The 14096-nt window shown below is 36.5% G+C and overlaps 2 protein-coding genes and 1 long non-coding RNA gene across 3 annotated transcripts; all 3 read left to right on the forward strand.

Moving 5' to 3' along the window:
* The first annotated feature begins 1206 nt into the window (after window positions 1-1206).
* LOC108174216 (uncharacterized) lies at window positions 1207-4056 on the forward strand. The gene is made up of 2 exons (XR_001791049.3): window positions 1207-1641; window positions 2086-4056. It is a non-coding gene; the product is annotated as an uncharacterized lncRNA (long non-coding RNA).
* A 2155-nt stretch (window positions 4057-6211) lies between these two features.
* LOC103445621 (uncharacterized) lies at window positions 6212-7174 on the forward strand. The gene has a single exon (XM_008384638.2). The coding sequence runs from the start codon at window positions 6212-6214 to the stop codon at window positions 7172-7174; it is 963 nt and encodes a 320-aa protein (XP_008382860.2).
* A 5039-nt stretch (window positions 7175-12213) lies between these two features.
* On the forward strand, window positions 12214-13239 carry LOC103444275 (auxin-responsive protein SAUR32-like). The gene has a single exon (XM_008383208.4). The coding sequence runs from the start codon at window positions 12531-12533 to the stop codon at window positions 12930-12932; it is 402 nt and encodes a 133-aa protein (XP_008381430.2). The 5' UTR covers window positions 12214-12530; the 3' UTR covers window positions 12933-13239.
* Window positions 13240-14096: the final 857 nt, after the last annotated feature.

The following is a 14096-nucleotide window of genomic DNA, read 5'->3' on the forward strand; positions in this document are numbered from 1 at the left end:
AGTTGTGGTAGATGATAAACACATATGTTAAGACGTTTGAGGTTTTCTTGATTGTTAATTATGTTTGTACCATACTTGACCAATTCCGAAACTATCAAGCACCGGTCAACGTCATACCTTCAAGGACCCACTGAGGGGTTCATACTAAGGCACCCCTGCCAAAGCACAAGAGTTTCCCTCCAACCAGGAAGCCAATCACAGCACGACAAATGTCAACGTCAAAATAAAGCTCATAGAGTCCCACTTCGACCGCAGACAAAAGTTGGAGACTCTCCTCAGCTATAAAAGAAGACCATTCTCCTACAATTAATCTCTAATGTCATTATTGTACTTAAACCAGTCATTAGAACTCATTAATGATGATTATTCTTAAACTTATGTATTTGTGTAAACCCTCCACTATTAATGAGAACTCATCTACCCCGTGGATGTAACCAAACTGAGGGTGAACCACGTACATCTTGTATTTGCTTCTCTATCTCTATCTCTTTACATATTTATCCTCACTAGTGACTCGGAGAAACCAAGCGAATGTCACAAACTTGACACTTTACATTGTTCCAAAGTCTTCATTGATTTTGTGTATCAACAATTTCCATATTACTATTGGAGTTGGCTTCAAGTATTTTGTTTAGTTTTCCTGTGTAATTTATCACTCTAGGTAAAAAATATAATAACTAAAGAATTTAAAGATGATATAGTCATAATAAGATGAGGATTTAATTTTAATGGTTGACTCAATTTTTTTTAATACAAATAATATTTTTATATTAAAAAGAAAAAATTTAGAATAAACTGTGATAGTTTAGTTCAAATTCGCTTGATAAAGAATAACATTTAATATCTCTTATGAAATAAACAGAGTGTGCCCACCCAATTCATATATCTATTACAGTATTCGTTACATGGGAGTGTGTGCCTAGCTATGAACACATGGTGTTACCCCAGTTACCCGGATCAGGATCCTCTCCTGAGCAAGGAGTGAGAATCTTCCTGACCAAGTCCATCAGGCTGTTGAAATTTTATCCAACGATTATAATTATTATAACTTTTAAAGAGCTCTCCTGTTTATAACCGTTGGATAAAATTTTAACGATCCGATGAGCTTGATCAGAAGGATTCTCACCTTTTGCTTAGGAGAGTATCCTGATCCCAATTGCCCAACCTTACAGCTGGTTCCAGAAACCAACACAGTTGACAATTATCGGGCCCACGCACCTACTCTCTCGATGTGCAGCCCTTCTTTTCTTTTCCTTTTCTTTCTCGTAAAGTAAACCAAATGATTATACTTGTTAATAATCATGTATTTATTATGATTTCATTTCATTTCATTCAAGAAGTAAAAGTACTCTCTCCCCTTTTGTTTCATTTGGAAAAACGCGATCCGAATGAGAGAACACCGGCCGTATAATAGATGATGATGATCAGTCGAAGTTTATATATTACAAAGGAAGCTTATCGTTTTGAGGGGAATGTTGTCTGGTACGAGGCTAATAAGTCAGCAATTCCTCGGACCAGGCTTCATTCCCCTCAACTAATGCTTCCATCTAATTTGCCAAGCATCTCTCTTCGTAAAATATTAGTTCGCCAATATCGTCAAGATGTCGATCCCCTGCAGAGAGATGATCGATGGATCTTCAGGTAGGTTAATTTTAACTAATCCCAAGATTTTTTTTGGTTATTTTATGTTGATCATCTAACAGATTGATTTAATGATGATGCGGGCTTAGTTTGATCGTACTTCACTACTACAGGTATGAAAGAAGAGAAAAAAATCTATCATTTGCGTTTGACTCATGATTCAAGTTTTTCAACATTAATACTGTGTGTGTGAATTTCTGTCAGCCTTCCTTTTTGTTCATCATTGGATAGATCTTTTCTCATGATGGGCACAACCCTAATTAGGGTTTCCAATCCGTGTGCTTTTCTTTGGCCTTAGCTAGGGTTAAACCTCCCTAGGTTTTTTCTTTTCTTTTTTAAGACCAATCAAAATTAGGGTTTTCATCTATTGGATAATCTGGATCCGTTACCTAATTACAAAATTAATAACGGTTATATCTGGATAATTGCTTTCGTTGTATATAGTGTAGTGGGCGGCGGGTGGAGTTGCAGAGCTGTTTGTATTCACGGTATCAGTATATGATAATATTGATCTCCACCCTTCTCAGCAGCTTTACTAATTAATATTCTACTGATCTCACTATATTATTTATTCCATTGAATAATGTATTGATATATACTTTTAGTGACTTAGGGATTCGAAATTCGAATCCTCTGCGTAGATATGGAATTTCCGTGAAGATATATCGGCACCGATCAGAGTGCGGACATATATTCTGTAGTATTGATTCCTCTTTATTGTGATCAGTTTGCTTTTGTAAAAGAGGTATTTCTTTCATCTTTTGAACATATATTTCTTTACAATGCATGTCATCTATCTTCCTGATATAGTTGTGTGTGTGCGCGCGCGCGTGCGTGTATCTGTGTATGGAAATCTGGGAGAGGTTGTGTTAGATCAACTAAAAATAATTTCAGTTAGAAAGAAGGCTAGAGAAAACACATTTCTTTACCAGAAAATACAGCTTCGTTAGGTTATTTTTATTTCAGTTTCTTCAACTTATTTACAGCATGATCTCCTCATTGCACAATTATATTGGTGATCGCCAATCAACCATTTATAGACTTCCACAGTTCAAATTGTAGCTAGTTTTTTCCTTATGATCCTCATTGCACAATTATATTGGTGATCGCCAATCAACCATTTATGGACTTCCACAGTTCAAATTGTAGCTAGTTTTTTCCTTATGATCTGTTTGACTGATATTCCAATATCCCATCCTGTTTAATTCGAACCTTCGTTGTTAGGTTGGCAAGACTATACATTGTATACTAATCACAACAAAAAGCTAACAATATATGGCCATTGATCTTAGTTATAAGCTTGGCAAAAGGCTTATATCAATGAATGATCGGGGTGGTAAAAGGTCTATCAGTGGCCATTGATAGACCTTTTCACCATCTCATTTTATGAAACTAATGTCAGTTGCTATGGTATAGTTTCTTGTAGTGACGGTTGGTTATTGTAACAACTAGCAAGCAGCCACTAAAATCTAATCCATTCACTTCCATTTTTCAGAATATACCAAGTCGGTTTACGTGTTTATTTTTCTAGGATGTGACTATTTAAAACAAAGTGATGTTATTTGGACACGCATGAAACTGATACACTTCTTAGAGCAAGTAGTACACATAATAATAAAGTTCACCTCTATTGGAGACTAGAGAGAGTGTTGCCAAAATCCCAAATGTATCAATTATGTGTGTTTCAATAGTTTTATGTTTTGTTTGACAAAAAATATATGGTTTTATTGTTTCCAATAACGTGTGCATGAGCATGCATTGAGCACAAACACTCGCCTCTTCTCTTCTAATAAACTACCTCTTCCCTTCTAATAAACTATTTCATGCACATTTCTCAGTTACTCATATATAAAAAGGTTGGTAAGCTCGTTAGCTAGTAGTACTGTCTAAGGTCTGGGCCAGGCCACAAACCGCGCACCTAGTAAATATATATTTGACAATTGTGAGTAGTGGGGTGCAGCCTTGCAGGTGTGTGCAATGTGCGAGACAAAGTTAAAAAGAAAAAGACTTTATATCTTATGGGTGGAAAGGAAAGTACTGATGATCACTGGAAGTGTAGGTTTTATATATTGCCGCCTGCAGTCAAGTCGATGAGGCATCATGCCTTAATGCACTTTTTATTTAGTTTTCGGGATCGCCAAAAGCAACTTTTTCTGGTTTTAGTTGTACAAAGATATATAAATCTCAATAGCGATTCTTTAAGAATGCCTGCACTAGCTGTGGGTTGTATGCACCAACCGACCAAATTTTGCAGTGCAGTAGTTGCTCTCTTTTTATTGGGAGCTGGGATTAGTTATTGCATTGATCAAGCATGTACTGCATGTGAAACACAAAATGTGTACATACTGAGAATGTATATGTAACGTCTGCATGATTATAGTAAAATGTACATAAGAATCTAATTCACTTCCTGAACCACCAGCGGTTGACTCTAGGCATTTAGTCCTTACTCTTTCTGACAACAGCGCTTACGTCTATGACACCACCACTGGTACCGGCTAGTAAAGTAGCTTTTCCCAACATGCTATAGTGCCTCCCAATGGGTAGGAGCAGATCGAGTTCGTATTGCTGCAGAGCAACTGACTTTCTTTCCTCCCTGATTGGTTTTCTTGCCTGAAATGACTTTCCGAAGGAAAAAGGACTTAGCGCTTGAAACTCCTAGCTCAACTAGCGCTTTGCGCGGGTAGAAGGACTAATTCAGTCTATTGGGGCCTAGAGGAGCTATAGACTCTAGTTAGTCAGTTTCCTGGTGACTCCTTTGTCTTGGAGGAATGGAAGATAATGACATAGAAACAACATCGTATTCTTGTATAGGAAATTGCTCATATACATAATAGGGTGAGTAGTGGGTGGCACTTGCAGGTGCGCAATGTGCGAAACAAATCAATTAAAAAGAAAAACTTCGTATTGCCATATTGTCACAAGTTACAGAAAGCGATTGCTGGAAATGTAGGTTTTATATATATTGCCACACCTACGGACTGCAGTCAAGTGAGTCGATGAAGCATCATGCCTTAATGCACTTTTTATTTCCATTATTCGGCCAAATGTAATAGATGAACATAACTCAATTAATATATTGCACTAATTTTGGATCGCCAAAAGAAAAATTTTGGGTTTTATTTCTGCAGTGCACTGGTTGCTTTACTCTCGGGACTTGCTACATTACAAGTACTTAGTAATATCACCATATATACTCCTTAAATATCATTACAGCAAATTTAACCGTTAAATTGTGATCAGAAAAGAAAAAAAAAACTTTCAGTTGTGATTATACTAAATACTTGTAAGTATTGTAACAAAATTCACAATTTACTTGAAAATATATACAATAATAATTAAGGACGTGACCATTTAACTGATCAGGAGTTTCCAATTATTGGTGTATGGTTGCGATGATTTTAAGTATAGACTTCTAGTCCTACAAATGTACAAAATTAGCTGCTAGCTGTACACTTATTTACTTGCAAGTATCATTTATCTTTTTGTGCATATAAATCTTATTAGGCATGAAATTACCCAATGGTGGAGTGGTATATGCTTAAGACAATCCATCTCAGTTGTCATGCAGATCATACTCAACTGTGTTAATCCAATTACAATCGGCAAAAAAAAGATAAAAATCCTAGAATATCTGGTTTGGAGCTGTATCTTCTTAATTAACAATATTTAAATTCTTAAAAATAGAATTTAATCTCAAAACATTTTAAAAATAAATAATAAAAACAATGTCCATAATAAATTCCAAAAAAATAAAAAATAAAGATGTACAGCTCATATCTAAGTCTTATTATGCAAACACAAAATAATAATTAAAGATGCAAATTAAATTCCAAAACTCCTAAATTCTAACCGTAAAAGGCCGAAATGGAAGGAGACATCTCATTGCACCACATTTCTCCTCCTCCCTTGATTCTCCCTCCTCTCTCTAACTAAAGTTTCTAGACCCCAAATCATCGATCGCTCTTCCTTCGTTGCAGGCTGTCAAGCCTGTTTCCCGCCGGTAGGGAAATCGGGGAGAGAAATAAGTCTCAACCCTTCTCTCCCCAAATACTCCTCCGACGTAACCCGCACCCACCCCCTAATGCCCTCTTCCTCAGTTTTTCCATATTACACCTTTACTTCCTCCAATATTGTTCCCAAGTACTCTATCCTATATCTGTTCACTATTCCCATTCCATGCATAATCTCCAGTCCCACCACCTTCCGCCGCGTCTCTCACCGCCACGGCCAGCAGCCTTATTACCGCCCTTACTTTTGTACAACCATATTAATCACATCTCCCCTTGTTTTACCGTAGCCGTGGTTAGGTAGCAATATATCGATATCGATACTAAAAAAAAGTAGATATATTCATAACCATCGGTATATTCGATATCGATATATACAAAAAGGAGGACAAACAAAAGGAGGGTTTGTCATAGCTATATAGCAAATCGATATATCCATCCTTCATCGAGATCATCAGAGCGATCGAGAGAGATAGAATATTATTCATTGATTAATTAATTAATTAATTTGTTTTACAAATTAATTAATTAGTTAATCAATCCAATTGATATTTCGCTCGATGTTCTTCATTCCTTCAACGCCATTCCTCGACTCCGCCTTCGACGTTGCCACCTTACTATTCATCTCCGCCCTCATCGTCCTCTCCCTCCTCTCCATCTCCTTCATCTTCAACCTCTGCTTAAAGTCCCGCACAGCCCTCCACCTTCGGCACTTCAACTCCCTCTGGACCGTCCGATTCCTCCTCGTCATATTCATCATCTTCTGGTCCCTCAACGAGCTCCTCCGAATCCCCACCCTCCGCCGCACCTACCTCTACCCTTTCCTCTCCGTCCTCGCCTCCTTCGAGGAGCCCCAGTTTTGCAAAATCCACGTGGCGCTCTCGTTAGGGTTATTCGAGCCTGCCTTCCTCGTCACCCTGCTATTCCTTGTCGATGCCTCCATTGAAAGAAAGACCCCCAATGTCTCCTGGGCCATCGCATTCGTCCTCGCCACGTGTCTCCCCATGCTTCTGGTGCAAGTCCTCTTCCTGTTCTTCCACCCGTTCCACAAGCTCCACCTGCCGCTGCCGGAGATTTTCGTACGGAACTATGTCGTCCAGAAGGTCGAGTACGGCAGCAGCATGGTTTCATGCACATACCCTTTGTTGAACACCATCATGTTCGCCGCGTTCGGTGGCGCGTACTCGATGTGGTTCTTGTTTTCGTGCTGGAGGGTTTTGTCGTTGGTGATCAACAAGGGGCTGAGGTTGAGGATTTACACCCTGGCCGCCACGGTATTGGTGCCACTACCACTGCAGATTATTCTCATGGGGATGACCGTGTTGTGGAAGCCGGACCACCCGGCGTTCACCGCCCTCTCATTCGCTGCGTTTTTGTCGACGCTAATTTGTGCAGCCGTGGGGCAGGGCATTTTGGTCATTAAGCCCATCGCAGACTCGTTAGCTGCCGGAGAAGATCGCTGCCGCTTGATTCGGAAGCGGAAGCCGGCGGAGGGGGTGCAGATAATTGTGTCGGCTGATTAGGAAAACCATTAATATTGGACGTAAATTACAACACAATACATTCGATGATGACGATGAGGAAGATTACTTGATGTTCTAGTTAGAATTATGATGGCCCACTTCACCATTCAAGAAATCTTGTTTTCTTTTTTGGGTAAGTACACAGATATGGAAAAATTCAGAAGAGGAAAATGAGAACCTGGATATTATTAATTCGTACGCATGAATATTTGATGTTTTCCTTTCTTCCCCTTCTAGATGTGGTATAGAATTTTCTTTTTTACTAACTCCCAAAAAGGATGGACTGCCATGGCAAAGCATTTCATCCCTCACCTAGCCACCATTGTGTATTCAAGAGCGTTAGAAATCAAACACATGATGTAATACACGGGCCCTGAGAATTGTTTTTTCTAATGAACCCTAGATGTTTCCCTTGTAACGAAATATTTTTTGCTGTGTAATTATAATAGTATTTTACTTAATTGCTTTCCATATATCATGAATTCCAGTTCAAGCCCATAGAAATGCTCTTCATTAGACTGGCGGCCTGGTTATGCGCTCGGATTGGACTTCCAAACCCAAATCTTAACCACGGTCGTCAGTCTCGTGACCAGCAAATTGCACAAATTCATTTGATCCATGTTCATATTTTTAATCCAAATTATAATTGTTTTTTTATGTTATTTTTCCGGGACAATTTTGGTTTTGTTAGTGTTGGAACCAAATCTGAAAATCATGGTCAGACATTTAGTGTACAATTTTTTTGTTGGAGTTTAATGTACAACTTGAAGTGCAGATTTAGACCACAAAGCAAAAAGAAAAAATTGAGTACGATTACCTTCCCTTCAAATTCTTCTTCCTTTTCTTCCTTTTTTATTTAAACGGTCATGATTAAATCACGTCAATATCTTGTGTTGACATTTTTTAAAAAGAAAGTGAGAGAGGATGAGACTCCAGAAAAAACGTCGAATTACAATTAGAATGTGTTGTACAACAATAATAAAAGGTCTTTTGTTATAAATCAATTAATCAACATTTTGATACCACATGATTTTTTTTTTTTTTAAATGAATCAGCTGGCAAAGCCATGGCAGTTCACTCTTTTATTTTGGATGTCAACTATTATATCAGTTAATCAACATTTTTGTTGCCACATGAGAAAATTCGAACCTACATCTTCTCGGCTAATAAACATTTAATTAGGTCACATCGGCGTAACTTCAAAGGACCACCCACTTAAAGAACAAAAAGTTGAAAACCAAATTGGTTGGCTGTTATAATCAAAGGTAGATAGCACTAAATTTTGAAACGTACTCGTTGGTGGAAAAGGAAATGAATTAAAATTGATCGTAGCTAGGAAGAAGTTTCATTTACCTCTCATTTCCTAAAATTCCAATAAGACATTAACACTAAGACTCGATTATTTCCTCCACAAACTACATATATTTAGGAATTGTAAATTGACCAACCAACCATTTGTTCAACAATATTTTTCTTCTTGATGTTGTAAGATGTCGTAAGTTCGAGAATCCATCTCCTCTTTTGGTCAAAATAAGAAAACATAAACTCAGTCATAAAATTGAATTAATGAACAAGGGGTATTATTTGCTGGAGAGATTTTTCAATATGCCCATAATACATACCATGAGACAGTGGCAGAGCCGGAAATCGAAGTTAGGAGGGGCCTTTAAGCCATAAGAAAGAAATTGAAAGAAAAAAAATATAACTAACGGGAGAAAAATGTTCATTTTTTGAAGTGAAATGAATAATTTTAATAAAAAAAAGAGTAATAAAGTCACAATTTTTTTTTAGATAATTATATTGTAAGCATTGAACTTCTTTATAAGTTCCTATAATGAAGTTGAACAAAAATTAATAATCATGGCTCAAAACTACAATTTGAAGATTATCTTTGAAGATGAATTCTTCCTATATTCCATATATATGTGGTTTCATTATAAAACAATACTCTATCATGCAAAATAGTGAACTAACTAAAGGAGGGCTAGTTGATATATGCCTTTAGTTTGATAACTAAGCTATTGTAAAACATATTTATTTTGTCAATTAGAAAAACACAATAAAGCTAGATGTGAGCAAACACACATAAGTCGAAGAATGCAGAATATCCAACTAAAAGCACACAAACAAAAAGTACAAAATGAAAAATTCCAGGGTAAACCAAGGCCTCTCTTGTTTCTCAAGTGGCTCTGCCACTGCGATAAGACATATGTTATTATACAAGTGGAAGGAAAGTTTTTTTTTTTTCCATCAAGTGTCCCTCCACTTGTATATAACATATGGCGTATGTGACCGTGTTTTGGACTCACTAAAAAAAGTTATCAATTTGTTGAATATTAAACTTGCCATATTATTGAAGGGATTAGGATAAGCTTTACTTCATGCTGGTGTAGAAAGTTGGAGAGCCAAAGAAAAATCAAAAGAAAAAAGGAGGGAAAAAAAGGAAATTAGATGCTCCACATAATCAGTAATCACCTCCCCTTTTGGTTGAGTCTTTTGACTTAAAAAAACAGCTAAACCGTTCCCATTTTTGTGGGTCATGATTAAAGGGCTATATCTGGAAAGATATTCCTAGAATTTAGAATCCCATGTATCTCCAGATCTCTTGATCAAATGGTCTAGGAATGCCCATCACAAAACTTGTGCATCAATCAAACCGCAGGATTTGGTTGATTAATCCAAAATTCAAGTGATTAAACTAAACTTTGCGCTTAAGAGGGCCAAGATATGAGGAGCACATGCATCTCTGTGGGCAATGTAACACAGTAGAAAATGGGCATGCATGATACCTTTTACTTCACAAGGATTTTGCAGTAATATCTGCCACAGAATCCGGCCCTAAATTTGAGCTGGGCAAGGCATGGCTCCCATGTGGGGTATACTAGAAGCACGTAAAAAGTCAAGGACATTTTGGGTAGCATGCGTGAAATCTTTGAATCTGGCAAAATCATGTCAACTATCCGACCTTGTACTACTTGACGCATACCAAAACAAAGTTGCCCTAAGGCTGCAGATTATGAGCAATTTGAATGCGGCATCTCGTAAAGAGCAAGGAGAAGAACTTCTATATCGCAAACAATTTACTATAATAATATTTTAAGATAGTCATCATTTTTTTTAGTACATTGATATTTTTACATTAAGAGGAAATAGAGTTCGGCTAAGTTATATAATTGACAGCCTAATTTGGTATCAAATTCGCCATTTACAAGATTCAAACTTAAGATTTCTCACTTCCAAGTAAAAATGAATACCACTGGATTATAGTAATTAAGTTGTAGATAGTAAAATTGAAAAGTTGGAAGAGAATACAGGGTCGGACAGTTTATGTGATCTGATTGCCAGATTCAAAGATTTCCCGCATGCTATCCAAAATGCCACGACCTTTTAAGTGGTCCTAGTATACCAGCAATTGTAGTTAATCATTGTTTTATAGTAAAAATAATAGGTAATTAACAATATTTTATTAAGATAAACAAAATGATAGTTGATAATTAATAATTAATTCCAAAGGACTGCAGCACAAAGTAATCTATCTATACTATTATTAAGAAAACCATCCTTGTCAACTTTTTTTTCTTTTTTTTCTATTTGAACCTCACTTTTGATACACAATATTGACAAAAAGGAAGGCAAAATAGTAATTTTGTACCTTTTGACAAAATGACAATCATATCCCTATTTTTCCTATTTTATCTTTTTTTTTTTTTAGATGATGACAATCATAGTTTTCCAATTTTACCTTCATTTTTTATACACAATATTTACATAAAAATGATAAAACAGTAATTATATAATATTAAAAAAAATATGCATTTATTAAAAAAATTGTTCACACACACAAAAAAAAATTGCGCTCTATGCTAGTAAGTAGTAACTAATGAAACAAATATTTAAACCGAAAAATTAAATAAAATTAAGATGATGACGTGATGCTCCCTCATCTATAGAATTGGTCCAATCCAGTTGGACTTGGACATGTTCGAAGCATGTTACTGGACAGCTTCATATGGTGTGTGACGCGCGTGACACCTCATTGTCGGTCGCATTTTCCAATCATATGGACCCCACAAAACTGCTGACGAGGACCAGGAGCGTCGGCCACACGTTGTCCACGTGGATTTGATGGCTAAAGCTGCTTCGCAAGATTTCAATTCTTTCCTCTATTTTTCCTTTTTATGAGAGGAGAATTCCTTTGCTTTATTTGTCGACGTGGAATTCTCAAATGTGTGAATTGACACAAAAAAAAAAATATTAAAATGTGTGATAAGACTCTCCCGTTTATAGCTGGTTTTCTATAGTACCAATTGTTGCTTTATTGAATTTGTTTTGTTAATAAACTTGTGATTTGACTTTGATTGTATTTTTAAATGCAAATTCAAACTCAAGTATAAAAATTATTCATAATTTCCATAATTAATTAATTCCATAAACCTTCCTTCTAAACGTTATAAAATTATCCCCTATCAATACTATTTTGCTAACGTATTAATTAATTAATTCTACCTTATTTGTTTTGATTGGATTAATAATTATATACCTTATTAGTTTTTGGAACGAAAGAAACCAATTTGCAATTTTTTTTTTTAAAAAAAAGTTTAAAAGGGAGAGAGGGTTGCCAGAAAACTATGACTCGTTCAAAAGTGTTTTTTAAAATAGCTGAAAGCACTTTTATTGAAAATGCTTCTGAAACCAATTTTTAGTAAAATAATAAAATGACAAGTGAATCCTAAAAAAACACTTTATTGTTTCAGCATGAATCACATAACTGATGCTTGTTGTAATAAATAATTTATGTGTTTTTTAAACCTAAAAATATCTTCTTTAAAATTTTTAATTATTTTAAAAGTAATTCTAAACAAGGCCTTAATTTGCAATTGTTAATTACCATTAAAAATGAAATAAAATGAAATAAATAGTAATTATCAGGCGCGTTTTGAGAAACCTTCCTGCAAGTTGTAACCCTCCGGACTTTCCAGCGTATACGACTTTGATTTTACATCTTTTCCCCCTCTACCCCTTTCCTTTCTGTATAAGGTAAGCAAACCCAATCTGCTCCTACGACAGCTACTATAAAACACCAAACCCCTCCCTCTCCAAAAACCTCTCTCACCTTCTCCTTTTTCTCCATCGATATTTATGTTGGTTGTTGAATCCGATCATATATCATGAGCAATATTCCGAGATCGTTAACCGACTCCGCCCTAACCCAGTTCAACCTCACCATCTCCGCTTCCGATCCGTGGCCGTTTTCTTTCGTCTTCTTATAACCCTAACTCAACAACTTCAAGTTTCTCCAGTGTTTTCTTGCTCTCTAGGGTTTTCTGATTTTCGGGTTTTTCGAGTTTTCGAAAAGATGGGATTTATCGCCGCCGACAGGCCCAGCAAGCACAACCACCTGAACTTCCACCTCCACTTCCCCCACCTTCTCCACCACCACCACGACAAGAACAGCAAGGAGCTCAAAGATATTCCGAAAGGCTGTATGGCTGTGATGGTGGGCCAGGGGAAGGACCAGCAGAGGTTTGTTATTCCGGTGGTCTACATCAACCACCCGCTCTTCATGCAGCTGCTGAAGGAGGCGGAGAAGGAGTACGGATTCGATCACAAAGGTCCGATCACTATTCCTTGCCATGTGGAGGAGTTTCGCACCGTTCAAGGCATGATCGATAGGGAGACTTCGTTCCACGGCCATCATCATCATCATCACCATCACAACCACCACCATCACCATTATGCCTGGTGTTTTAGGGTTTGATTTATTAATTGTGAAGATTATTAAGTAGATATAGGTTTCTTAATTTCAGTTTATTAATTGTGAGCGAGGCATTGGATTCTTTTCTAATTCTTTGGGACCTCATAATATTATTAATTTGTTTGGATTTCTTGTATGATGTCTTATGGATTATTGGATGATTTTTCATGATAAAAAATCGATGGATCATCATCGTCATCTTATGTATGATTTTTGGGAATATTCGTTTGGAGACGTAATCTTTTTCTTTATTCTTGTTGTTGATGTGAAATGAATATATAAAAGTGGGAAGGAAGTTGCTGGTTGCTGGTTGTTGGAGATAAGAAACTACACAAACGTATAACACACGGTTCAAAACATCAAGGGTGTGTGCCTTTGGAGAGATTTTTAATGTGCCCGCAACGCTAGTGGCATGATGTTATAATACAAATAGAGGAAAAAGGTTTTTTTTTTTTTTTTTTCAAGTGTTCATCTACTTGTATAATGACATCTTGCTTGGAGAAATTTTTCAGTGTACTTGAAATACGGTCCAATGACACTTGGTGAACCCACCAATGACACTTGGTGAACCCACCGTAGTTCCGGCACCCTAAAAAATCTCTCATTAAAGGCTTACTCACACCCATTAGGTTTTGTTGAAGATTTTGATTTTTATATGTTGGATTATATTTGAAATTTTCCTCCACAACTTTGGATCTCATCGTGACAACTGATATAGCCGTATTTTTCTCCACTTATAACATTGCTCTTAATCTTATCCTTCATACTTGAGTTATACTTCGAAATTGTAAATTAACTTTGAAGAGTTACTTGGGATGATGAGTCATACTCAACGAATATATTACGTCAACTTGAATATTAATTGTTTCATTTTTATAATTATATGACCTGCTCATTTAGCATTTATAAATAAAAGTGTGAAGGCAGCACAAATTAATATTTTGAAATTTTGATCCAATCATTTGATTTCGTCTACCTTCTGCATTCCACCGCTGCCCCATGCCTTGTGGAAGATTGGTCGTTTATTTCTCATGTGAAATGTCAAGTGTTTTTTGAAACAGTCCAGTTTGGGCATGTAGACATGCCCCTCTTTCAAAGGTCACCTGAGCAACATTTCTTAATTTGATATTACTTGATAAGGTCAATTGTTACCCTAAGTAAACGAGT

This window comes from Malus domestica, chromosome 01 (assembly GCF_042453785.1).
Source record: "Malus domestica chromosome 01, GDT2T_hap1".
NCBI classification, from domain to species: Eukaryota; Viridiplantae; Streptophyta; class Magnoliopsida; order Rosales; family Rosaceae; genus Malus; species Malus domestica.